Source organism: Zootoca vivipara, chromosome 10 (assembly GCF_963506605.1).
Source record: "Zootoca vivipara chromosome 10, rZooViv1.1, whole genome shotgun sequence".
Lineage (NCBI taxonomy): Eukaryota > Metazoa > Chordata > Lepidosauria > Squamata > Lacertidae > Zootoca > Zootoca vivipara.
This window is the reverse complement of record NC_083285.1, coordinates 67,630,042-67,655,934: the sequence shown is the minus strand read 5'-3', so window position 1 is coordinate 67,655,934 and position 25,893 is coordinate 67,630,042. Positions and strand designations below refer to the sequence as shown.

The window sequence follows — 25,893 nt, the reverse complement described above, 5'->3', positions numbered from 1 at the left end:
AGCTATCGCGATCTACCGGCAGATCGCGATCGACCTGTTGGACATGCCTGCTGTACACCATACTCTGGAGTAGACCCACTGCAACCCGCAGGAAGCCGCGACTCTAACTCGGCTCCCTTCATTTCTGGAGCCTAATCCCACTCCTTTCACGTTCCCCGAGACGAGGCGGTACAAGGAAGGGAGGAGGAAAAAAACAACAACACCCTCATTCTTTTGAAAAATAAATAATCCCCAAAGCGAAGAAGACCTCAGGCCTGGCAGCTAGGCCTCTTCCCCCACTCGCACCCCGCGCTGTCTCCTAGCAACCGGCCGTCGGCGGCGCTGATTGGCCGGCGCGGCTCCCGCCGCCATTTTCAAACGGCTTTTTTTTTTTTGCCAAAGCGGCCGGGCGGCCCTCCTCCCTCAGCCGCCGCCATTAACCATTCTCGTCCCGGGCTTAAGCGGAGGCGAGTCTGGTCTCGCCCGGCATGGAGAGCAGCCCCCTGGCTGAGAAGCCCCCTCTGAGGAGGAAGGGGAGGCGGCGGCAGCAGCAGCAGCAGCAAGCGGCGAGGCCCGGCGCCGCCGCGGGGGGAGCGCCTGTGAGGCGCAGCGACGGCGGCGCGCTTCTTTTCGAGACCCCCGGAGGGGCCCGGCAGGCCTCCTCCTCCTCCTCCTCAACCGCCTCCTCCTGCGGGCGGTAAGTGCCCCCTCCCACCCACCCCTGCCCTGGGTCCTTAGGGTGAGGGGCGGGTGACGAATAAATTCATGGTAATAGGAATAATAGTAATCGACGGGGGGGGGGGAGGCGGTGTGAGGTGCTGGGGTGTTGACCCCCCTCCCCAATATTACTCGCTTCAAAAGGAGGGGGGCGTAAGAGCCTTCAGCCCCCTACCCGTCACAGGGACGATCCGATTGCATCACCACCACCGCAATCATTATTGATTACAGTACTATTGAACCCCAGGCCCAGTTTTCTCCCCGAAAAGGGGAGGGTGGTGGTGGTCTGAGATGAAGCTGAGAACCTGCAGAGGGGTCCCCCCTCCCCCGCGGCACACCTGTTAAACGGATGAGTCCAGTACAATCTTATGTGCATTGCTGTATGCCATTATTATTATTATTAGTAATAGTGTTATTGATGCTCAGCCCCAGCTTTCTACCTGAAAGGGGGACGGAGGGGGTCTGACATAAAGCGTGAGAACCTGCAGCCCCCCCCCACCTGTTAAAGGGATGAGCCCCTATTTGTGTTATATTCTTGTATCATCATGAGTTGAGTGCAAACTATTCATATTGTATTGTTGTATCGTTATTATCAAACCCCCCCCGCCCTCATATAAAAGGATTTCGAGCCTCTGCACTCAAATAAAAGAAAATGAATGGCAGGTGAAGAAGCAGAGCAAATGCGACAGTCCCCTATTGCACCACCCATAGCAGTATGGCAAAAATCCTAAAATCAGAGTGACGTAGCCAGCCAGCTCTTTTGTATATTTCATATGGATTTTTGAAGTGGGCACTTGATATGTGATGTGTGTGGTTTTTTAAAAAAGTAATGACACAGCAAGCATCCCGTATGAACACAAGAGCGCTGCTGGATTACAGCAGAAATCCATCTCATTCTGTATCCTGTCACCCACAAAAGCCAGCCAGATCTGTTCCACCCCACCCCTGGGAAGGTCAGAAAGAAGGCATAAACACAATAGTATTGCTCCCCAGCAACTGGCAAAACTGCACGTTTTAGATTAATGCCCAAGGGACTTTTCTCGATGACACGGAAGCTGTTTAGACCTTATGCAGTGTGTTCAAGGTGCAAGTCTTTTCCCTGCCCCTCAAGATGTGTGCCCAGTGAGGGGTACCTAATGCCGCAGAATACAGAACTGGGATTCAAGATGACCTTAACAGATTGCAGAACTGGGCCCAAGCTAACAAAATGAATTTCAATAGGGACAAATGTAAGGCTCTACACTTAAGAAGGAAGAACCAGCTGCACAAATATAAGATAGGGGACACCTGGCTTACCAGTACTATGGTTGTTATTACTATTAATTCAATTTATATACCACCCTTTATCAAAAGATCAGGGTTTGTGTACAACATTAGAAACATATTACACGATATCAATGATAAAATCATAATAAAGAGTCCTATCCCCAACACTTTTGCAGGCCATAGATTATTGAATAACCATAGGCCTGGGTAAAGAAGCTTTTGCCTGGTGTCTGAAGACATGTAATGATGCACCAGGCGAGCCTCTCTGGGGAGAGCATTCCACAGATGGTGAGCCACCACAGAAAAGGCCTGTTTTCTTGTTGCCACCCTCTGAACCTCTGTGGGAGCGGGGAAGAGAAGGGCCTCAGATGACAATTGCAGGGTCTGGGTCGGTTTGTATGGGGAGAGGCGGTCTTTAATTTATTGAGGTCCTGAGCTGTGTAAGTACATTTATATTTGAAAAGGATCTGGGGATCTTAGTGGACCATAAGTCAACAGGGTCATGCAGCATCACAAAAAGTGAATGCTATTCAATAAATAAATAAATAAATAACCTTTATTTGGCATGACAAATTCAAGAGCTTCAGAACAAAATTATGGATAAAACATTCACGTTATAGACTTCATGAAATAAAATACATATTAATTAAATCAATATTTTAAAACGATATATCAATTTTCAGTTAGCATCCCCTGGTCCTCTCCACAGTGGCCCAATGCTATTCTAGGCTGCATCAACAGAAGTACACTGTCCAGATCAAGGGAAGTCATAGTACCACTCTATTCTGCCTTGTTCAGACCACACTTGGAATACTGTGTCCAGTTCTGGGTGCTGCAATTTAAGAAGGATTTTGACAAGCTAGAATGTGTGCAGAGGAGGGCGATCAAGATGACCAAGGGTCTGGAAACCAAGCCTTATGAGGAAGAGTTGGAAGAGTTGGGTGTATTTGGCCTGAAAAAGAAGAGACAGATGACATGAGAGCCATCTTCAGATAATCTGAAGGGCTGTCACATGGAAGATGGAGTGAAGTTTTCAGCTGCTCCAGAGAGTGGAACTCAAACCAATGGCTTCAGATGACAAGAAAGGAGATTCTGACAACCATCAGGAAGAACTTTCTGACAATAAGAGCCGTTTGACAGTGGAACGGACTACCTTGGAAGGCTGTGGACTCTCCTTCCTTGGAGGTTTTTAAACGGAGGTTGGTTAGCCTTCTGTCAGGGATTCCTTAGCTGTGATTCCTGCATTGCAGGGGGTTGGACTAGATGACCCTTAGGAGTATCTTCCATTTCTGCAGTTTTGTGATTCTATCAATGACCCAGGCAAGCATCACACATTCAATTCAAAACAGTTCATTATTCATTTTTTGGATTTATATACTGCTTTTCTGCCCAGGCACGTCAGGCAGTTTTCAAGTTTAGCACTAAAACGGCTGCATTATATAAAATGAAATTTGACATATTCCTCTCATGCTAACTGGGAGCTGATAGAATTTGTGCTTGCTGCCCTGGGCTCCTTCTCTTCTCAGTTTAGGGAAGCTAGTTGTGTGGAACGATGCATGGGAAAAGTTTTCTTGTAGACCTGATATTATGTCTAAATCTGACCTTAGGTCTGGTCTACCTATGCAGCAGAATGAGGTGGCAGAATCATGATAGGATAAAATAGACTGTGTAATTGCAGATGAGGGAGTAATCAAATAACAAGCAAACACTAGCACACTAAGGAGAAAGGTTCTAACCCAGCCTTCTCCCTGCTGTTGTGCTAGTTGTCTGCTAGTGGGGTGGAGTTTTTTTATTTTAAAACCAAGCCACATTCAAAATCTGACAACCTCCCCCTCACCACAGCCTAAAGTTGTGCAGTACATTCTACCATTGCTAACCTTGACCTCATAATGCTGCAACATGTGCAGATGAAGCCTTCAACATGCAACATTTCTTTTATTGCTAGATGGCCTTCTACTAGCCTTTTATTGTAACTCCAATTAAAATTCAGCAGCCAGCAACATACTTTTACTTATTTCAAGTAGGTCAAGTTTTCTTGAGGCATACAAGGACAAACAGGGTTGTTTTAAAGCATTTCTGCCCTGGCCAAGATTGCTCCCATTGCACAGTACTTTATACCAATACGGTAGCTGGCTTAATGGAGGGTAATAATTGTATTGATAGAGCTGGTCTCCATTATTGGAGCCAGTGATGGCTATGACACCCTTTCTCTTGAATTCTTACATACCTGTTCAGAGGTCCTGGGAAATTTTAAATCATGTCCATTAATTGGGAAGTGAGGAGAGCAGAAGTTGTCTTAGGAGTTAAAGTGCAATGCAGGCTTCCCCTTAAATACAGAATGTGTGAGAGAGGTGGAAAGTTCAGGTGCTGCCTCTAAGGTGAAGGAAGGTGCCCTCAGTCCTGCCATTCCTATTGAATGCTTCCATGATGTAATACTAAAGGTTAGCTGCCACTTATGCAAGGGTATTCTCAACTTCACATAATATTTGGCCCCAATCAAATAGGCAGCCAGTTGACCAGCATCCCAGCCCTACTCTGTGGATGGAGTGCCAACTGGCAATGTTGAAAAGGGATGAAACATTTGTCATTACTATAATAATAATAATAATAATAATAATTTATTATTTATACCCCGCCCATCTGACTGGGTCTCCCCAGCCACTCTGGGCGGCTTACAACAGAAAAATGAAATAAAATAATCTATTAAACATTAAAAGCCTCCCTGAACAGGGCTGCCTTCAGATGTCTTCTAAAAGTCTGGTAGCTGTTTTTTTTCTTTGACATCTGATGGGAGGGTGTTCCACAGTGTGGGCGCCACCACCGAGAAGGCCCTCTGCCTGGTTCCCTGCAACTTGGCTTCTCGTAACGAGGGAACCGTCAGAAGGCCCTTGGTACTGGACCTCAGTGTCCGGGCAGAACGATGGGGGTGGAGACGCTCCTTCGGGTATACTGGACCGAGGCCATTTAGGGCTTTAAAGGTCAGCACCAACACTTTGAACTGTGCTCAGAAACGTACTGGGAGCCAATGTAGATCTTTCAAGAGTGGTGTTATGTGGTCTCGGCGGCCGCTCCCAGTCACCAGTCTAGCTGCCGCATTCTGGATTCGTTGTAGTTTCCAGGTCACCTTCAAAGGTAGCCCCATGTAGAGCGCATTGCAGTAGTCCAAGCGGGAGATAACCAGAGCAGGTAGGTAGGTCAAGGCTGGTATAAAGTTATTTTACACAAATTCTGTATTAGCATTTATGGGTTGCAGTGCTTGTGTCCTCTTTCTGTAAGCTTGGAGAACATTAAAATCACTCGTCCATTTTATAGCAAAACTATTCTAGGGTGAGAGAAAGTGACAAAACAGGTTTACCATTCTGCCAGCCACTTTTGGAGCAATCCTGTACAAGTTTACTAATGGCAGAATGTTTAAAGGTGGCTTAGATATGTGTACCACATGTGCTTTACTTTCCAAATACACGGTACTGGGATTTTGAGTATCAGTATGTGGAGCCCTCAAAAACATGCATGCTATAGAGTCTGCATCTTACCCATTTTTCTGAATCCCAGGTTTAAAGTGGGTCCATATTAAGTTTAAAATGATGCTAGTTAGTTGTTGTTGAAACATTAAGATGAAGCACTGTTCCAATGTCATGGAAAAGAGTTGCCAGTGTCCAACCACTGCCCAGAACTCCACAATACACAATACACAATTCTTCTTCTTCTGTTTATCCCAACTGAATGTCTGTTGTAATGCAGAGAGGTGTTTTTTTTATACACTCAGGCTCTCACATTGGGACACTGCTTATAACCTCAAGCTCAAGGGCACAAAACTCCTTACAGAAATTTACAAGGCAAGGCAGGGTGAGTGGGTGCAATCCTTCCCTTAAGGATATTTCATGCAACACAAAACAAGGCATGCTTAGTTGGAAGTATATGTCCTATAGTATTCATTGGGGATTAGTGTAAATTACAAAATTAGTGTAAAATTACAAAATATAGCTCTATTTAGCCCCTAAGTGCTCTGGATGATTGTTTCAGCATAACTGATTTTGTTTTTATAGTCTGGACTTCCTTAGCTATTCAGTCTCTCCTACCTAATGTAAGGTGTATGGTGTGAAAATGACTTCCAACAGGAAAGCATGGGGTGCAAGTTGTTCTTTTTAGACCTAGGAAGTGAGGCCTGACAAGCAGACCTATGCTTCATAGGCTTGGATTTAACTAATCTTTGATGACTCTGTAAATACAGTTCTTGAGACACATAACAGTTCCAGCCTAGCTGTAGAGTGTTGACTGTAAGTCAGCTTCTGTCCACTAGATGCCAGTAGATGATAGTGATAATTATAGAGACTCTAGGCACTGTAAAAATTAGCTGTAATGTTAGCAGCCCCTGCCTGCAGTTTGCAGTGTAAACTAGGTAAGGCAGACATGGTTTGGGAAGGCTGGATGCAGAACAAAGCAGAATTGGGTGCTGAACTAAAATATGGGGAACTTGGGCCTTTTAAAAGGTTGTAGGATTCCCACACCTGTCACCCCTTACTATTCACCATGCTGCCTAGGAAAGAGGGAGTCCAGCAACACCTTGAGAGCCTGAGGTTTCCCGCCTCTTGGCTAGTAAAAGCAAAGGAGAGAAAATATACTAAAAACACAAATTATAACAAGGAAAATATCACCGTGTATGTCTTCTGATATTAAGACTCCTGGGTACCTGTGGCCTGAACCACCAAGAACTATGCTTCTTCCTTTAAAGTGTTGACAGCATTTCCCAGAAATGCAAGCTGTGATTTGAGTGTCAAAGATTAGATGAGGGAAATACACTCAGATCACTCACAGAAAATATTACTATTAACAAACAGGTGTTCACACATGTTTGTGGATTTCAAAGGGAAATTCTGCTCTTTGCCCCAGCTAGCAGTAGTAGTTTTGGATGACCCTCAGGATCCCTTCCAACTCTACAATTCCAGGATTCTAACTGTGAGTACAACATAACTATATATTGGGTTTGGTGTTTCTTGGTATTTTTGAGGTTGAATGCTTCCCCCTTGATACACAATAAAACAGGATCCCTTCACTTTGGTTTTGGCCTATAGTGTGATAGAGTGTCCTATCTCCTTTCTTGCTTTTTAAAGAAATTAAGTTCTGGGTGTCAGCTTTCCCTCCAGGTCTCAAGGGAACATGTACACATGGGAGAGAAAAGTAAACAGGTAATTAGGGAAAGGCTGCTTGAACTCAGAGGCAAAGTACATACTTTGCTTATATAAAGTGCCAGGTTCAATCCCTGGCATCTCTGGGTAGGACCGAGAGAGAGCTGCCGATCCATGTAGACAGCACTGAGCTAGATGCACCAAGGTAGATTCTGAATCTATACTATAGCAAAAAAATCCTTTCAGTTTCTCCTTTTTTTTACTCTATGGTTCATAATACAGTATAACAATGAAACACGGGAATGGGTTGATTGTGGTGGGAGCCAGGAGTAGAAAGTGAAAGGAAAAGCTTTGTTATCGTGATTTGCAAGCCATCCAGAGCAAGCGAAATTAACAAGGCTTCCCCCGTATGGCTATGACTGATGATGCAAGTGGGGCTCGATGCTTTCCAGAAAGCCATGTGGACTTCATGAATACAAATGATGATTCCAAGCAGTGCATCAGATTTTACCGTTGATGCTGATTTTGTAATGTTCTCCATCAGGGAATTCCCCCCCTTGCCCCAAAAGCTTGTCATTGCTTGAAAAGCCAACCATCCATTGCTTGGGGGCAAACTATATTTGGTTCCAGCTTAGTATGAAAGGATGTGTTTTGTTGCTGTTTCTTTTCCCCTCTTATCATAAAAGGCCCCATCTTTTTAGTAATTGGCATTAGAATTAATTGCTTAAACACATCATTTTATATTGCACATCTTTTTTCCAGTTCTTAAAGAGAATGCCACTAAATCGGATTATGGCATGTATCTTTACATGCTGTATATGCATGAGCACAAGGTGGCGCAAATTATGCTGCTTTTTTGACCAACTTGGTCCTTGTATGGAGCTGCTTTTGGACAGTGTTGTGGAAAACAGCATATTTTGTTCTGTATGGAAAGTCTTTCAGTTTTCAGTAGCTAGAACAATGTGAGTGTTTGCAAAGGTTGTTCTATGTCTGGCTGTACAATATTTTTTCTTCTTGACCACAGGCCATTTCCCTCTTGAATAGAAAGGTGTGCATTCTTTCCTCCCCAGCTTCTCCCCTATAGTAAAAGTTACTTGACATGTTATTTCGGAAGCATTCTTGAAGCTTCAACCTAAGCTACACCAAACAGGTTTTGTTGCAGCAATATTTCTGCATCTTCTTTCAGAACAGAATAGTTTTTATAGTGCAATCTTATGTATGGCTACCTGGAAATGAACCCTACTGTGTTGAGTGGTGATTATTCTCTGATATTGTGCTTGGGTTGCAGCTGCAGAATACTTGAATTGTTCACTCTCACAACAATCTGTTGTTGAGGACTGTTATTTTAGTAGACTTGCAAGTAACATGAAAGCAGTGAATTGTGCAGATGGTTATGCTGTGGTTGTGTTTAACTGGATTGTGTTGGCTTAATAAACCTGGGTGTATGGTGGGTGGTGGGTGGGAAGCACCCTGCACTCTTAATGTATTGGAAAGCTGCAAGCTATTTTCTGCAATGTGTTCAGATGAAAATAAATGCCCATCTTCATTCTCTTCTAATCCCAAAGTGTTTAGAAGACAGAACTCAGGATACCTCAGTCAGTAGAGTTCATCTAAGGGTCATGGGTTTGAGCCCCATGTTGGGCAAAATATTCCTATATTTCAGGGGGCTGGACTAGATGACCCTTGCAGTCCCTTCCGATTCTACAATTCTATGGTTCCAAGTGCATGGAAAACAGCTCCTTCACAACTGACTTAATAAGCAGCGTTTTGGCACACTACAGATGGTAGGTTCATCTTGTCCTTGATCCGAACACAGTGTAGAAACAGGGATTACTATTCATTGGGAAGGCCACAATACCATCAGCTTGGTGGTTACATGAAAATACAATCTGGCTGCTTGGTCAGAGAATAACACATCTCTTTGTGTAGATTAACTCAAAACTGGAGGTCTGCTTTTCCCATTTGTGTTGTCTTTAATTAATAAAATGCACACAGTAACTTTTTTGCTAATGGCCCTGCCAAAAGGCCACCATAATTCATAAATGGATACAATGTGACATCCAATGTATATGTGAATGTGCTGTAAATTTGAATTGAAACAGTGTTCACCTGCATGTTGTTCTCTCACCCCCCCCCCCAATAAGAACAACATAACTTCTTGGATATACATTTAATATACTACATATCAAATAGTAAAACAAACCTTTCTGAATGTGCACAATTACACCTGTACATCTATCCTTTCACCAGAGATTTTGATGTGGTATGAAAAAGGGAATGAAGGAAGAGACTGAAATAGCCAAGGTTATGCAATTTCAGAAACTACCCTTTTCTCTCACAGAAGGAAAATAGCAAGCTGTCTATGGTGAAAGGGTGGCTGTGCCTCAGATCAGCTCTTAAAAACGTTAAAGGGGAGAAACTATGGTAATGAAGCAGGATGGGTGGGAAAATGGGATGTGGTTGCTAGCTTTTCACTCATCTCATCTAGCTATGTGTTTTACAAGCAAGGTGATATGCAGGAATTAGCAGGAGGAGCTATGCATGGCAAAGAGACCTACGTTATCACTTGCTAGGTGCTCCACAGTAAGCTGCATCTAAAACGCTTGCTTATTGATTTGCGGTTCGAGGACCCGCCCCCCCGCGAGAAATAAAGACACAGTGACACATGGTATTTGAGTTAATAGGTAGAATAAGGCCACAACTTTATTGGTTAGAGCAGGTGAGAGGTATTGGCTTAGGCATTGGACTCCCTAGCAAGCATGACTCCACCCTGCTCAGTGGGGGGGGTCATATCAGGTTAACACCCCGAGGAAGGAGCCTGTGGATGCAAATACAACTGAAAGCTCCCCCTGGTGTCACCGGGGGTTGTACCATGGCCCTAGCCCCCAGCAGGGCGTCGGACAGGATTCACGACCGCCGGATCTCTTAAGGGGATACCCCTATAAGAGGAGGGTTGGATGATGGACACAACCAGTCCTCGAACACACCCGACAACTCCATATTCCAGTGCCTAACGCCAAATACCGAAAGAAGTGACGGAAAAAACCAAGAGGCCGGTGCCAATTAGCCAATTGGATAAAAAACTCCTACCAGGCCCCTTGGACAACCAAAGGCGACCAACCGAATTCCATAGCAAGGTCAAAGCAAACACACTAAGGGAAGACCTAAAGGGAGGGTGGGCGGGAGATCCGTTGAAGAGCAGCGGCAGAAGGGGAGATCGGAGGCTGCTGCGCTGTTTTAAAGCAGGTAAACCCCGCCCACGAGCTGGCCCTATTGGCCAGCCAGGGGCCTGAGCGCGGCAGCAGGTATAGGTGAAGCAGGCACGTAGAACGGGTCCCGCCCGCAAAGTCTCCCCTCCCTGAAGAGGAGAGATCTTAGCAGAGAATTGACACCCTGCATTTCCTCAGAGAATTGACACCCTGCATTTCCTCATTTGGGTCCCAAAGTGGCCTGCAGTTGAGACAGGAACTGGAATAAGGAAGACTATTACCAGCTCTTCATGCTATTCTATTTCAAAATGAGCCACTGGAGATGAGGCACAGAACTTCCTCATCTTCGGCTTTGGCTGCCCCCTTTCAAACTTTTATCTTCAAACAGACAAATTTAGTGTCTCATGCCACACAACTCTTGATCTTACAGCTCTGTTGTCCCAGGCATTTTAATTTTCCATTGTCTCTTATTACCATAAGCTGTAGTTTAACATTAAAGTCTTCATGGTCCTAATACCAGTGGTTTGGTAAAAAGGAAAAATTATTTCTGACTCAACCTGCCAATGGCTGAGGAGGGTATCTGCACAAAGGCAGCGGCAAAATGCTAGGTATGAGAAAAGACTCTTGGGCAAGCGGAGAAATTCGGTGCTGAACATTTGTCTTTTTTACTGCTCCATTTAAAAAGATGGCTTGTTTGAAATTTGATAGCTAATTCAGCAATTCAGTTTACTTGACCACAAATCCTTGTGCAGACCAAAAGTTGCGGGCTTTGTGTCTCTAGCAGTTTGCAAGCTACCTGGTTGTTGGTTAAGAAGAGAGGGTGGAGACATGCAGTAGATATAGATATGGCTGTTCTTTTATAAGCACTGTGGACCTTAAAAATGAAAGATCCATGAACATAGCTTGGCCCACCCCCACACAATGGTTTTTGGGTTTTTTAAGGTTTGCTAAATGATATAGGCATTACTCCTAGCACAGGGGTGGCCAACCCCCAAGAGACTGCAATCTACTCACGGAGCTAAAAACTGGCATAAACGTATAGCCGAAATCTTGTTGCTATTCATTGCAGATACTGCTTGAAACTAAAGGAATTCTTGTCTCATAAACAAAGTGATCATCTAAAATAAATAGCTAACAGAAAACAGTGTCTTAATCATGGGAAATGTGTTTTGTGACAAATCTCATGCCACGACTTCTGTTGATCCTAGTTGGGCATAATTTCCCACAAGAACTTAAAATGTCTCTTGAACCTCACCCCACCTCTGGCAATTCTTTTGAGCTGGCATGATCTGCGAGTGGGGTTTTTGCTCATGGATTTGGCCCAGTGCCTTTATTTGATCTTTGCTGTTCGTCTGTGGGAGCACTTGAAATAGGTAGGAAAAAAATGTGCATCAAGTTCAGCTAGCCTTGGAATTGGCCTCTTGCCTGCTAACTGGAAACATGCTATTAGTCTGGAATTCTATTCTAGTCTATTAAGTAAGCTGGAAAGCTTACTTAAAAAGGAGGTAGAGCAAATCCCAAGGGGCTGGTGGATGGCAGCAAGGAATCGTGGGCTGTGCCACGGTCCACGTGGAAACAACCTGGTGTGCGTCTTTCTCCAGGAATGAGTACAGCACAATCTGCCCTTTCCCATCAACGCTGCTGTTTGCTGTTCTGCTTTGGAATTAGAGTTCACTTTTTTCCTTGAGCATTGGCCATATATTTAATCCTATTTATTGCTGAGGCTGCTTAGTGCTAGGTCTTGGGTTTTGTTGGTCCTAACTGTCTACCTTAATTTTTCAGTTGTGTGCCCAGGCTTGCTTTCTTGCTTTCTTTTTTTAAGAGTAGGAGGCAAGAGATAAGATGTCCTAACTGATAAGCTAGCACCAACAGAGTGTGTTGGACTTGGACCTGTGAAGTCTTGTGGCGTGTTCTGCTGTCGACTCACTAGATGCTTTGGATTCCGTTGCAGTTTCTCCGCTTGCTTCCCTGTTTGTAAAATGGGGATAACTGGGAGCATGTTTTTGGACTCTTGGAGATTTGATGCAGGCTACAAAGTATCTGATATTTCTCCCAAACTTGGTTTGTTTTCCTATCTGGTTTAGAGGTGTCACTGTGAGAGGTATTCAGCACAATCCTACTCAGAGTAATGCTACTGAAGTTAATGGGCATGACTAACTTGATTTATTAGGTCTACTCAGAGTAGGATGCAGTTGGATACAGCCCCATGGATTTGCATGTCTGCTTCCCATTCCAAAACCTGTACAGGAGGATTTCCCAAGTATTTTTGTGGGGGAGGGGGCTGTGGGCACTGCCCTCATGCCACAATGTATGCATAGTAAGCATATGCATGTACCACACAGCTACTCATGTGCACCACTTACTACTCATACCCATGCACCACAATTAGGTTTGAATAAAGCTCTCTTCGACTCAAATAGAAAGGTCCTTTGAAGTCGTAATTTCAGTGCATGGGGTGGGTTTAGGTGGGAGACAGGGTGGGACCCTGAAGGACCAGGGAAGTCCTCTGTGAATGTACTCAGAATGAAGTCTTGAAGCGGTCACACTGTCATAACACTTTGCCCAGAATATCTTTTGAGTACATTTTGTGGTTTGAAATAGAATGCTGGACTCTGGCGCTGTGAGAACCTTAAGCCACTGAAGCAGACATCCCCAAGCAGGTGCCTGCTTACAGTTGTCTGAGCAGGACTGTATTATTGCAGCTCTGCAAATAAAGCCATAAGGTGCAGGTCTTTCCTACCTGTAGGTGGCTCATATTCTACCCAGAGATCCAAATGAGTGATTCTTTGCAAGCTTGGAATGTTGTCCAGAGTCAATTTCCTTTGCAGAGTAGCTTGGCCTGAACCTATTGCAGGTTGCTAGGCAGTTGGCTTGGACCAGAAGTCCCATGGGAGGAAAATCCGGAGAGAACATAAAAGGAAGGTCCTTCCTATAGGAAGTCTGCTGTTGGGAGATAGCGGAGGAGTTAAATGGTGAATTCGGGGTTGATGCATGGATGCTGCCATGATGATGTGGGAAGCATGCCAGATCACCACTGCCCTTCATATAAATTACTCGTGGATAATGACACTTTGTTAATATTCTCTGATGAGCTCAACTGTGTTGCTTCACCTTTTCAAGCTGGACAAAGAAGTTGAGGGCAAATGTTCTTGGAAGTCTGTCCCACTGCGCCATGGGACTTGTTCAAAAGCTGGCGTGTTTATGATTACAGCCATTGTTTTTGCTATTTAAAAGGAGGTGGGGGAGCACATGCACAGTATTGCTGAAACCTGTCTGAGGTGCCTAAAGCCCCTTCCCTCAGAAACCCCAAAGGATATAAAAAGATCAAAGTAGTGGCTTCTGTAGACTGTCTGAAAAGTACAAGAAGTCCCGAAATCAACAGTAGCAGTCTGTCTTATCCACTTGGTTACAATGGTCAGATTTTGTTTTGCACACGGACCCACACACCAATTGCTACTTAACCTTTTCCACCCAATAGCACCTTAGAGACCAACTAAGTTTGTCATTGGTACACGAAAGCTCATACCAATGACACACTTAGTTGGTCTCTAAGGTGCTACTAGAAGGAATTTTTGTTTCAACTACGTCAGACTAACACGGCTACCTACCTGTAACTTTTCCACCCAGTTGTGCCACTTTCATGGTTTTGCTGTATTAGAAGCAGCCACTAGAATTGCTAATTGAATCAGAGTTGCAAATTGCCAAATAGTGGCTCAGCCAGAGTGTTTTGGGAGTTGCTTTTCTCGGAGGGTAGAATTCCCCCTTAGATTTGAGATTTCTACCTTTCCCACTCCTAAGGATTAATTTTAACAATATGTTTACTGTATGTGAAAAGCTCTCTCTCTCTCTACACACACACACACAAAACAAAAGTAGGGTAACAGTAAAGCTGTGTGCAGTGGGGCTTACTTTTTAATAATAATAATAATAATAATAATAATAATAATTTAATAATTTATTATTTATACCCCGCCCATCTGGCTGGGTTTCCCCAGCCACTCTGGGCGGCTTCCAACAGAAATATCAAAATACACTAATTTCTTAAAGATTAAAAGCTTCCCTAAACAGGGATGCCTTCAGATGTCCTCTAAAAGTCTGGTAGTTGTTTTTAGTAAACATGTAGAATTGTGGCCTTAAAAGATGCAAACTAGGTACAAATACATTGGGCTGAAAGCACTCCCTTTCCAACCTGGGAGTGAAAACTGCTTACTCAATTTCTGCCTTGTTGACAACTGTTAGTTAGAGGGTGCTAAAGGTTATTTCCTTGTTGTAAATTGTTATTAGCATAATCTAGCTGCCTGAAAATGCATTATTCAATATGCATTTAATATCATTGAATAGAGCTGTGTGTTTTAAAACTGGAAAAACAAAGCTGGTTAGAAGCCAAAGAGGAAGGAAATAGAGAATTGCTACTTAATTTATTTTGGACATTGAAGGGTGTTTTAAGGTTAACAGGGCTACTAGATACAGGTAGGTAGCCGTGTTGGTCTGAGTCGAAGCAAAATAAAAAAATTCCTTCAGTAGCACCTTAAAGACCAACTAAGTTTATATTTTGGTATGAGCTTTCGTGTGCATGCACACTTCTTCAGATACACTAGAAACAGAAGTGTCAGACCCTATATATATACAGAGGGTGGTGGGGGTGGGTGGGAATGGGAGATGGGCTGATGGGAGTGGTAAACCTGTAGATGGGTGTTAATGGCTGCTGATGGCTGCAATTAGTCCTGGGCTGAGGTGCTAAAGAAAGCTTGATCATGCATAATGAGATAAGAATCCGATATCTCTATTCATCCCAGGTGCTTCCATGGTTTTAAGCTTGGTAATGATTTCCAATTCAGCAACTTCCCTTTCCAGTCTGTTCCTGAAATTTCTCTGTAATAAAACAGCTGCTTTGAGATCTTGTATAGAATGTCCTGGGAGATTGAAGTGTTCTCCTACTGGTTTTTCAGTCTTATGGTTCCTGATGTCAGATTTATGTCCATTTATCCTTTGGCGTAGGGTTTGGCCTGTTTGTCCAATATAGAGAGCTGAAGGGCACCGTTGGCATTTGATGGCATACACAATGTTAGAAGATGAGCAATTAAATAGTCCTGAGATGGTATGTTGGATGTTGTTGGGGCCAGTAATGATGTTGTCCGGGTGTATGTGGCAGCAAAGTTGGCATCTGGGTTTATTGCAGGCTCTGGTACCAGTGTCCATGTTAAGTCTGGTGGTTGTATTATTGTGGGTGAGGAGTTGTTTAAGATTGGGTGGCTGTCTGTAGGCAATGAAAGGTCTTCCTCCCAGAGCTTGAGAAAGGGAGCTGTCATTGTCCAGGAGAGGCTGTAGATCTCTGATGATGCGTTGTACTGTTTTAACTTGGGAGCTGTATGTGATGACTAGTGGTGTTCTGTTATTTTCTTTTTTGGGTCTGTCTTGCAGCAGGTTCTCCCTAGGTATCAGTCTGGCTCTGTTGATCTGTTGTTTAACTTCATCAGGTGGATATTTTAGTTCTAAAAAGGTTTGCTGTAGATCTCTTAGGTGAGATTCTCTGTCTGTAGAGTTGGAACAGATACGGTTGTAACGTAGGGCCTGGCTGTATACGATGGATTGTTTGGTATGTTTGGGATGGTAGCTAGAAGCATGTAGATATGTTTGTCGGTCAGTTGGTTTTCTGTATAAGGTGGTGTCTATACGTCCATCCTGTATTTTTATAGTAGTGTCCAAAAAATGTATTTCTTGCATAGATTGGTTCATTGTTAGGTTGATGGTGGGGTGAAAGTCATTGAATGTCTGGTGGAAGGTTTCCAGGGTCTGTTGTCCATGTGTCCAGATAATAAAAATATCGTCAATGTATCGTAGGTACAAGAGAGGTTTGAGTGGGTAGGAGTCTAGGAAACGATGTTCTAAATCTGCCATGAAGATGTTGGCATACTGTGGGGCCATGCAGGTGCCCATGGCTGTGCCGCTGATCTGGAGGAACAGGTCATCACCAAATTTGAAGTGGTTGTGGGTAAGGACAAAGTGGCAGAGTTTGGTAGCAAAGTCCGCTGTGGTTTTATCTGAAATGGTGTTCCTTATGGCTTGTAAACCATCATTGTGTGGGATGTTGGTGTATAGAGATTCCACATCCATAGTGGCTAGTATAGTATTGTTAGGAAGATTGTTCAAAGATTGTATTTTCCTCAGAAAATCTGTGGTGTCACGTACGTAGCTGGGAGCACTGATAGCATATGGTTTCAGAACAGAGTCCATATAGCCGGAAACACCCACTGTAATGGTGCCAATACCTGAGATGATGGGGCGTCCTGGATTTCCTGGTTTGTGTATTTTAGGTAGATGGTAGAAAGTTCCTGGTCGAGGTTCCGCTGGTGTGTTTGTGAGGATCTGTTCTTGGATGTGTAGGGGTAGCTCCTTGACAATCTTGTTCAGTTCTTTTTTGTATGCTTGTGTGGGGTCTGAGTCCAATTTCATGTAAAAGGCAGTATTGGAAAGTTGTCTGTGGGCCTCTTGGATGTAATCAGTTTTGTTCATGATGACGACAGCTCCACCCTTGTCTGCCTCTTTAATTATAATGTCTGGGTTGTTCCTGAGATTTTCTATGGCTCTCCTTTCAGCATGGTTTAGATTTTGTTGTAAGTGATGGTGTTTTCTGGTCACATCCGTTTGGATTCTGTGGCGGAAGCAGTCGATGTACAGATCTAGTGTGGTATTGCGTCCATCAGGAGGGGTCCATCAGGAGGGCTACTAGATTAAACTTTCTGGACAAACCCTCAAACAGAACAGCTACCAAAGTTTGGTTGAATATGCTGATGGAAGCTTTTGAGACTTGCAGCAATTTAGAGGTGACTTGGAGGAGAAGCTGGACTGGAAGATATACTGCTACCTAAGGGGAGTATCCATCTCTCTTGTCTAATAGTGTTAGGTATCCAGGCTGTAAGGGATGTGGGCGTCGCTGTGGGTTAAACCACTGTGCCACTTGGGCTTGCCGATCGAAAGGTCGGCGGTTCGAATCCCTGCGACGGGGTGAGCTCCTGTTGTTTGGTCCCAGCTCCTGCCAACCTAGCAGTTCGAAAGCACGCAGTGCAATTAGATAAATAGGTACCCCTCCGGTGAGAAGGTAAACGGCATTTCTGTGTGCTGCTCTGGATTCGTCAGAAGTGGCTTAGTTATGCTGGCCACATGACCCGGAAAAACCGGCTCCCTCGGTCTGTAAAGCGAGATGAGCGCTGCAACCCCAGAGTCATTCATGACTGGACTTAATTGTCAGGGGTCCCTTTATCCTTTACCTATCCAGGCTGTCATGTTCTGGCTGAATGGACCAATGTGTGTTGCTCAAGCAGAGAATGAAGAAGAAAACTTTGTTCTGTTGCATTATAAGGCATTCATATTTAGTTTCTAGTAATATGCAGTAATTTAGTAATATGCAGATTTATTAAGGTTGATCCATCTGTTTTAAAGGCAGATGACTGATTACGTAACTAAAAATGCTTTGAATACCTGACAGCTCTGCTATTTTTATTTTTTTTACATCTGCATCTTTTGGGACCTTCAAAGGGTCCTCTTATCTATATTTTGGGAAGAATCCAAGCTTATTGTTCTGTTTGATGTTCCCAGCATGCTTCCTCCACAACAATAGATTGACAAGATATGCATATAGTGGGGATGGGTAGCAGGCTTTCCTTTGAGTTAAGCAGGCAGAACAGGAAACGTACCACAAGGGTCCAGTATATTTGGCTGAAGGGAAACACTCTTGTTTTTCCTTCTTCAGTTTGCCTCCCTTGGTGCAGATTAATTCTGGAAGGGGAGAGGGTGGGGAAGGTTAAGCAAACAAGCTGAGCTTCCAGCCAGGCAGCCAAAAGGAACTTGCTGTCAAAGCATCTTTGGAGAGGCAAAGCAGAAATTAGAAAAAGAACCAGATGGCATAAACATTGAGATATGCTGGCCAGACTCTTGACTGCTTGCAAAGCAAAGGCACCATCCAACCTCAACAGGAGAATATCCTGTTCTGTTCTATCCAAGTGGATGGTGTGCACTGCTTCTCCATGATGGATTTGCCAGTGACAGGATTCAGTTCACTGCGTTACCCTACCTACCCATGGTCTGCTGGATGCGACTAAATGTGGATAGGGAGGCCTCATACCACTACACTTGTGTGCAAGTTGTGACTATGGAGCAAGACACCCACAATTTATTAATGTACTTATATTTATTTCAACAGCTTGTCTACCGCTTAATCACAGTTGTCTCTAAGTGATGTACAGGAGGCTAAAACTGAGTTAAAACAATAAAATCAGATCCCAATTAACAGCTTGCTGGATTAAAGAAGTCTTCAGCAAGGGCCAGAAGTTCAAAAGGGAAGGGGTCTTGTCTTACCTCAACTGGAAGTGAGTTCCATAAAATTGGGCCTACAATGGCTCTTGCTTGGATATAAACTGTACATCCGAGCCATAAGGTAAAGGTACCCCTGACCATTAGGTCCAGTCGTGACCGACTCTGGGGTTGCGCGCTCATCTCGCATTATTGGCCGAGGGAGCCGGCGTACAGCTTCCAGGTCATGGGGCCAGCATGACAAAGCCACTTCTGGCAAACCAGAGCAGCACATGGAAACGCCGTTTACCTTCCCGTTGTAGTGGTACCTATTTATCTACTTGCATTTTGACGTGCTTTCGAACTGCTAGGTTGGCAGGAGCTGGGACCGAGCAACGGGAGCTCACCCCGTCACAGGGATTCGAACCGCCGACCTTCTGATCAGCAAGCCCTAGGCTCAGTGGTTTAACCCACAGCGCCACCTGGGTCCCATACATCTGAGCCATAGGGGACCACTAACAGTGATTCCCCTGAAGAGAGCTGGGATTGAGCAAGGAATATAAGGGATCAGGTGTTCCATGAGGTATCCTGCACCCAAGTTGGTTAAGAACCTTGGAAAGACACTTGGAAAGTAGTAGGGCTTCCTAGGGATGACCTAGACCTGGTAGAGAGTACTGTATGTGTTTTGTATGCAAAATGTTCCAGCTGGTAGAGATATCTGTGGAACCCTGGAGAGCTGCTACCAATCAATGTAAGCAGTATTGAGCTAGGTGGAGCAATAACTCTGGAAGCTGCCTTGTATTATGTTCCTAGGGATGAAAACCTGTTTCACCTCCAAATTGGAGGAGAGGCTGGGATGATGGTCCAGTGGTGCCTTGCTTTGTTGTTGTTGTTTAGTCGTTTAGTCGTGTCCGACTCTTCGTGACCCCACGCCTTGCTAGACGAATTTAATTCGTTCCACAGGTCAATTCGTATAACGAAAAATTCGTCTAGTGAATCCCATAGGAATGCATTGAATTTTTTCCCCAATGTCTTACAGGACATTCGTCTAGCGAGGCACCACTGTAACTGCAAATTATGGCTGGCTGAATAGTGTATTCCAGAACGGTCTTAAGAACAATTTGTCTGTGAAATTGAGAGATGTAAAAGTTATCCAGTCCCTCCACACCAATTTGGAGGTCAGTGGCTCCAACAATTTTTCTGTGGGGAAAGTGAGCAACTGACCAATTAGCATATTAATATAGACAAATGGAGAGGCTCAGAAGCTTCCCGTCAAATCCCAGGGTGATTGCAGCTATTTGTTGGAGGAAGTCGTGCCATTGTTCAGTCTTCCTCAAGTAAATATTTAAGGGTTTCTAGTATGCTCAACCCCTTCATGGATCAATGCCTTGTCGTGGCGAAGGGGCTTGAATAACTCAGAGAAGCTATGAGCTATGCCATGCAGGGCCACCCAAGATGGACAGGTCATAGTGGAGAGTTTTGACTAAACGTGATCCACCTGGAGAAGGAACTGGCAAGCCACTCCAGTATCCCTGCCAAGAAAACTCCATGGACAAAGACAACAGGCATATAAAAGTTATGACGCTGGAAGATGAGCCCCTCAGGTCGGAAGGCGTCCAACATGCTACTGAGGAAGAGCGGAGGACAAGTACAAGTAGATTCAGAGCTGATGAAGCGGCTGGGCCAAAGCCGAAAGGACGCTCAGTTGCGGATATGCCTGGAAGCGAAAGGAAAGTCCGATGCTGTAAAGAAAAATATTGCATAGGAACCTGGAATGTAAGAACCATGAGTGGAGGTAAGCTGGATGTGGTCAAAAATGAGATGACAAGAATAAATATCGACATCCTGGGCATCAGTGAACTAAAATGGAAGGGAATGGGCGAATTCAGTTCGGGTGACTATCATATCTACTACTGTGGGCAAGAATCCCGTAGTAGAAATGGAGTGGCCCTCATAGTCAACAAAAGAGTGGCAAAAGCTGTAATGGGATGCAATCTCAAAAATGACAGAATGATCTCGATACGAATCCAAGGCAGACCTTTTAACATCACAGTAATCCAAGTTTATGCACCAACTACCGGTGCTGAAGAAAGTGAAATTGACCAATTCTATGAAGACCTACAACACCTTCTAGAAATGACACCAAAGAAGGATGTTCTTCTCATTACAGGGGATTGGAATGCTAAAGTAGGGAATCAAGAGATAAAAGGAACAACTGGAAAGTTTGGCCTTGGAGTTCAAAATGAAGCAGGGCAAAGGCTAATAGAGTTCTGTCAAGAGAACAAGCTGGTCATCACAAACACTCTCTTCCAACAACACAAGAGAAGACTCTACACATGGATATCACCAAATGGGCAGCATCGAAATCAGATTGATTATATTCTCTGCAGCCAAAGATGGAGAAGCTCTATACAGTCAGCAAAAACAAGACCTGGAGCTGACTGTAACTCAGATCATCAGCTTCTTATAGCAAAATTCCAGCTTAAACTGAAGAAAGTAGGAAAAACCACTGGGCCAGTAAGATACAATCTGGATCAAATCCCTTATGAATACACAGTGGAAGTGAGGAACAGGTTTAAGGATTTAGATTTGGTGGACAGAGTGCCTGAAGAACTATGGATGGAGGCTCGTAACATTATACAGGAGGCAGCAACGAAAACCATCCCAAGGAAAAGGAAATGCAAGAAAGCAAAATGGCTATCCAACGAGGCCTTACAAATAGCGGAGGAGAGGAGGCAAGCAAAATGCAAGGGAGATAGGGAAAGATACAGGAAACTGAATGCAGATTTCCAAAAAACAGCAAGGAGAGACAAGAGGGTCTTCTTAAATGAGCAATGCAAAGAAATAGAGGAAAACAATAGAATGGGGAAAACCAGAGATCTGTTCAAGAAAATTGGAGATATGAAAGGAGCATTTCGTACAAAGATTACCATAATCAAGGACAAAAGTGGTAAGGACCTAACAGAAGCAGAAGACATCAAGAAGAGGTGGCAAGAATACACAGAGGAATTATACCAGAAAGATATGGAGGTCTCGTACACCCCAGGTAGTGTGGTTGCTGACCTTGAGCCAGACATCTTGGAGAGTGAAGTCAAATGGGCCTTAGAAAGCACTGCTAATAACAAGGCCAGTGGAAGTGATGATATTCCAGCTGAACTATTTAAAATCTTAAAAGATGATGCTGTTAAGGTGCTACACCCAATATGCCAGCAAGTTTGGAAAACTCAGCAATGGCCAGAGGATTGGAGAAGATCAGTCTACATCCCAATTCCAAAGAAGGGCAGTGCCAAAGAATGCTCCAACTACCGCACAATTGCGCTCATTTCACACGCTAGCAAGGTTATGCTTAAAATTCTACAAGGCAGGCTTAGGCAGTATGTGGATCGAGAACTCCCAGGAGTGCAAGCTGGATTTCGAAAGGGCAGAGGAACCAGAGACCAAATAGCAAACATGCGCTGGATTATGGAGAAAGCTAGAGAGTTCCAGAAAAACGTCTACTTCTGCTTCATTGACTATGCAAAAGCCTTTGACTGTGTCGACCACAGCAAACTATGGCAAGTTCTTAAAGAAATGGGAGTGCCTGATCACCTCATCTGTCTCCTGAGAAATCTCTATGTGGGACAAGAAGCTACAGTTAGAACTGGATATGGAACAACTGATTGGTTCAAAATTGGGAAAGGAGTACGACAAGGTTGTATATTGTCTCCCTGCTTATTTAACTTATATGCAGAATTCATCATGCGAAAGGCTGGACTAGATGAATCCCAAGCCGGAATTAAGATTGCCGGAAGAAATATCAACAACCTCAGATATGCAGATGACACAACCTTGATGGCAGAAAGTGAGGAGGAATTAAAGAACCTTTTAATGAGGGTGAAAGAGGAGAGCGCAAAATATGGTCTGAAGCTCAACATCAAAAAAACCAAGATCATGGCCACTGGTCCCATCACCTCCTGGCAAATAGAAGGGGAAGAAATGGAGGCAGTGAGAGATTTTACTTTCTTGGGCTCCTTGATCACTGCAGATGGTGACAGCAGTCACGAAATTAAAAGACGCCTGCTTCTTGGGAGAAAAGCAATGACAAACCTAGACAGCATCTTAAAAAGCAGAGACATCACTTTGCCGACAAAGGTCCGTATAGTTAAAGCTATGGTTTTCCCAGTAGTGATATATGGAAGTGAGAGCTGGACCATAAAGAAGGCTGATCGCCGAAGAATTGATGCTTTTGAATTATGGTGCTGGAGGAGACTCTTGAGAGTCCCATGGACTGCTAGAAGATCAAACCTATCCATTCTTAAGGAAATCAGCCCTGAGTGCTCCCTGGAAGGACAGATCGTGAAGCTGAGGCTCCAATACTTTGGCCACCTCATGAGAAGAGAAGAATCCTTGGAAAAGACCTTGATGCTGGGAAAGATGGAGGGCACAAGGAGAAGGGGACGACAGAGGACAAGATGGTTGGACAGTGTTCTCAAAGCTACGAACATGAGTTTGACCAAACTGCGGGAGGCAGTGCAAGACAGGAGTGCCTGGCGTGCTATGGTCCATGGGGTCACGAAGAGTCGGACACGACTAAACGACTAAACAACAACAACAGTATGCTCAAATGGCTTGTCCTTTAGCACCAGAGAGCTCTGAGCATCAGTAAATACAAAGGAACAGAACAATGCCCTGGCCCTCTGGATTCTACCCAGCAGAAGTAGCAAGCGGGGAGCCAGGTTCAGTAACTATCACCTTACTAGCGATGGTGGTTAGAACAAATAGTTTCTTCTGCATTGTAGCAGCAACAGTACATGCTAAATGGTAGATGTTTTTGTCTTCTCAGAATCGTCTCCACATCCCCCACAGATCACCTATCTATGACTTCTCTTCCCAGTTTTTAAAGATTGTACCTGCACAGGTTCCTGCATGTCTCCTATGTAAATGATGTAGAACAGGCATGTGTTTCCGATTGATTCAGCAGAGCACTGATGGAAGTTATACAGTTTACAGCAATTCATAGGACTTCCACCCGCCCAAATACTATGATGTAAACTGAAGCACAGAGTGGAAACATTATAGCCTGCTAGTTGTTGGAGCTTCATGTAAAAAAAAATAATCCATTATTTGATCAAATTAGGTGTTGTCATTGGCCAATTATATAAAACTACTCTTCTGAGATATTAAAAATCTGAGTTTTCGATAAAAGCTGTGGTGTCCAAAATAAATGAAAAGGTCTGTGCCTCAAGCTTATTAGACAGTGAAACTTGGAAGTGAACGTATTTGCTTAAGTCTGTTCTAGTCCTGGAGAATGACTTAAGGCAGTGGATTTAACACGCTTAAAAGGTGTATGTCGCACAACTGTGGTATTGTATGAAGTACTCCCTGGCAATGTTCCATCCTTGGCCACTGAAATACTGAGACAACATTGCAGTTGGAATATTTGTCAGAAACATATGGCTTCTTCAGAAACTGCAATTTCCACGGAGGTCACTGACATATGGCAGATGTTCAGAAGCACAGAAAGAATAACAATATTTATTTATTTATTTTACTTTGTACCTTTATGAAAATTCAGGTAGTGATCATGCAAAGAAATAAGAGATTTTCCATTCTCTTGCACTGGAAAGCCAGGAACAGCTGTTCTGTTCTGATGAGAGCAAGCATGCAGAGACCTGAGCAGAGTCAGATCTAATTTTGGAAACTAAGCACTGGTGCCGAGATGGAAGATGTTAGGAATGGAGTGTTCCCTTCTCAGTTCTTGGCGTGGAGTTACTTGTGAGGGCATTTTAGTGGGCTGCAGTTTCATGATATTATTATTATTATTATTATTATTTATTATTATTAAAATTTGTATACCATCCTTATCTGAAGATCACAGGGCAGTTCACAACATAAAAATTCAAAATGAGAACACAGAATACATAATAAAAGAAAAACAAACAAAATGCCTTAGAATGTTATTCAGCCAAAAAGCTTGGTTATAGAGAAACATTTATGTAACTTACCGGCCAGTTACCTATCTCCTTGAGTAAGGTTCTTGAGTGGGTTGTCAAGGACCAGATCCAGGTGTACTTGGAGGGAACTCACTTTATAGATTCATTTCAGTCAGGGTTTAGGTCCGGTTTTGGAACAGAGACTGCTTTGGTCACCCTTTATGATGACCTCTGTTGGGAAAGAGACAGAGAAAATGTGTTCCTGCTAATTCTCCTCAACTTCTCACTGGCTTTCGATACCATCAGTCATGGTATCCTTCTAGAGTGGCTGTCTGAGTTAGGGGTGGGTGGCCCCACTTTGCAGTGGTTCCAGTCCTACTTGGATGGTCTTTTCCAGAGGGTGGTGCTTGGGGAGTGCTCTTTGGCCCTGTGGAGCCATCAGTGTGGAGTTCCCCAGGCTTCAGTTTTATTCCCTATGCTGCTGTTTAACATCTACATGAAACTGCTGAGTGGGATCATTTAGAGTTATGGAGTAGGTTGTCAGCAATATGCTGATGACACATAACACTGCTTAAAAGCTCTCTGCCTTGCATGGGGGCAAGGCTCACTTGGCACACTGGCACATGCACACATGTGTATGTATATCTTGTGCTAAATGTTCTTGATGGCAAAGTAGCCCGGAACTCTGTAAGAGCTTCAGGGTTTTCCTTGTAACTGCTGTCATAAAAAAAACTCTTTCTGTCCACAGGTACCCTCTGCGGCGAGGAAGCTCATTCACATTTCTAACTCCTGGGCCACATTGGGATTTTACTCTGGTGAGTAAAGCAAACAGCGTATTAATTCACAATTGGAATAATGAACAAAGAAACAGTTCTCTCAACTAAAAGTTTGTTCTGTGCCCAGACAGACAGCTACAGGTTTTTTCCCTTTCTGTATGCTGCTGGTGGTTAAACCAGCTTTGCTAGCTCTCAGATGGTAGTCAGTGTACCTGATCTGCCTTGCGAGACTTACATGATGTGCAGCAGTGTATTTCCATGTGCTAGAACAACGTCTGCCATTCATTTCTTCTTTCTGCATACTGTAACAGAATAATTTGACCAGCTATGGATCGAGTAGGATTTAAACAAGACCTGCCGAAGTCAATGTGACATATACAGCATCTACATTCAGGAACTGATTTTTTTTATAAAAAAAAACATTCAGTAAAAAGATATTTCCCATCTCGAAATGTGTGTTCCCATTGTGTCTTGATTTCCTTACATGTAGTAGCTACTTCCACTCTTGCGGCTCAGAAAAGCATATTGCTTCTAGCAGGAACACTGTGTGGCTAGACAGCTAAAGTAATTTTATCTTCCAATTACACTTTCTGCTTACACATTTGTTTCTTGCCTGGGA

At 43.9% G+C, this 25,893-nt stretch overlaps 1 protein-coding gene across 1 annotated transcript in view; it reads left to right on the top strand.

The window, feature by feature from the left end:
* Nucleotides 1-452: 452 nt before the first annotated feature.
* The window catches only part of NET1 (neuroepithelial cell transforming 1), a 70,561-nt gene continuing 45,120 nt past the window's right edge, over nt 453-25,893 (top strand). Inside the window, exons 1-2 of the mRNA XM_060279238.1 lie at nt 453-676; nt 25,247-25,313. Coding sequence (XP_060135221.1) covers nt 468-676; nt 25,247-25,313 — 276 coding nt within the window. The 5' untranslated portion in view covers nt 453-467. The remainder of the gene's footprint in view (nt 677-25,246; nt 25,314-25,893) is intronic.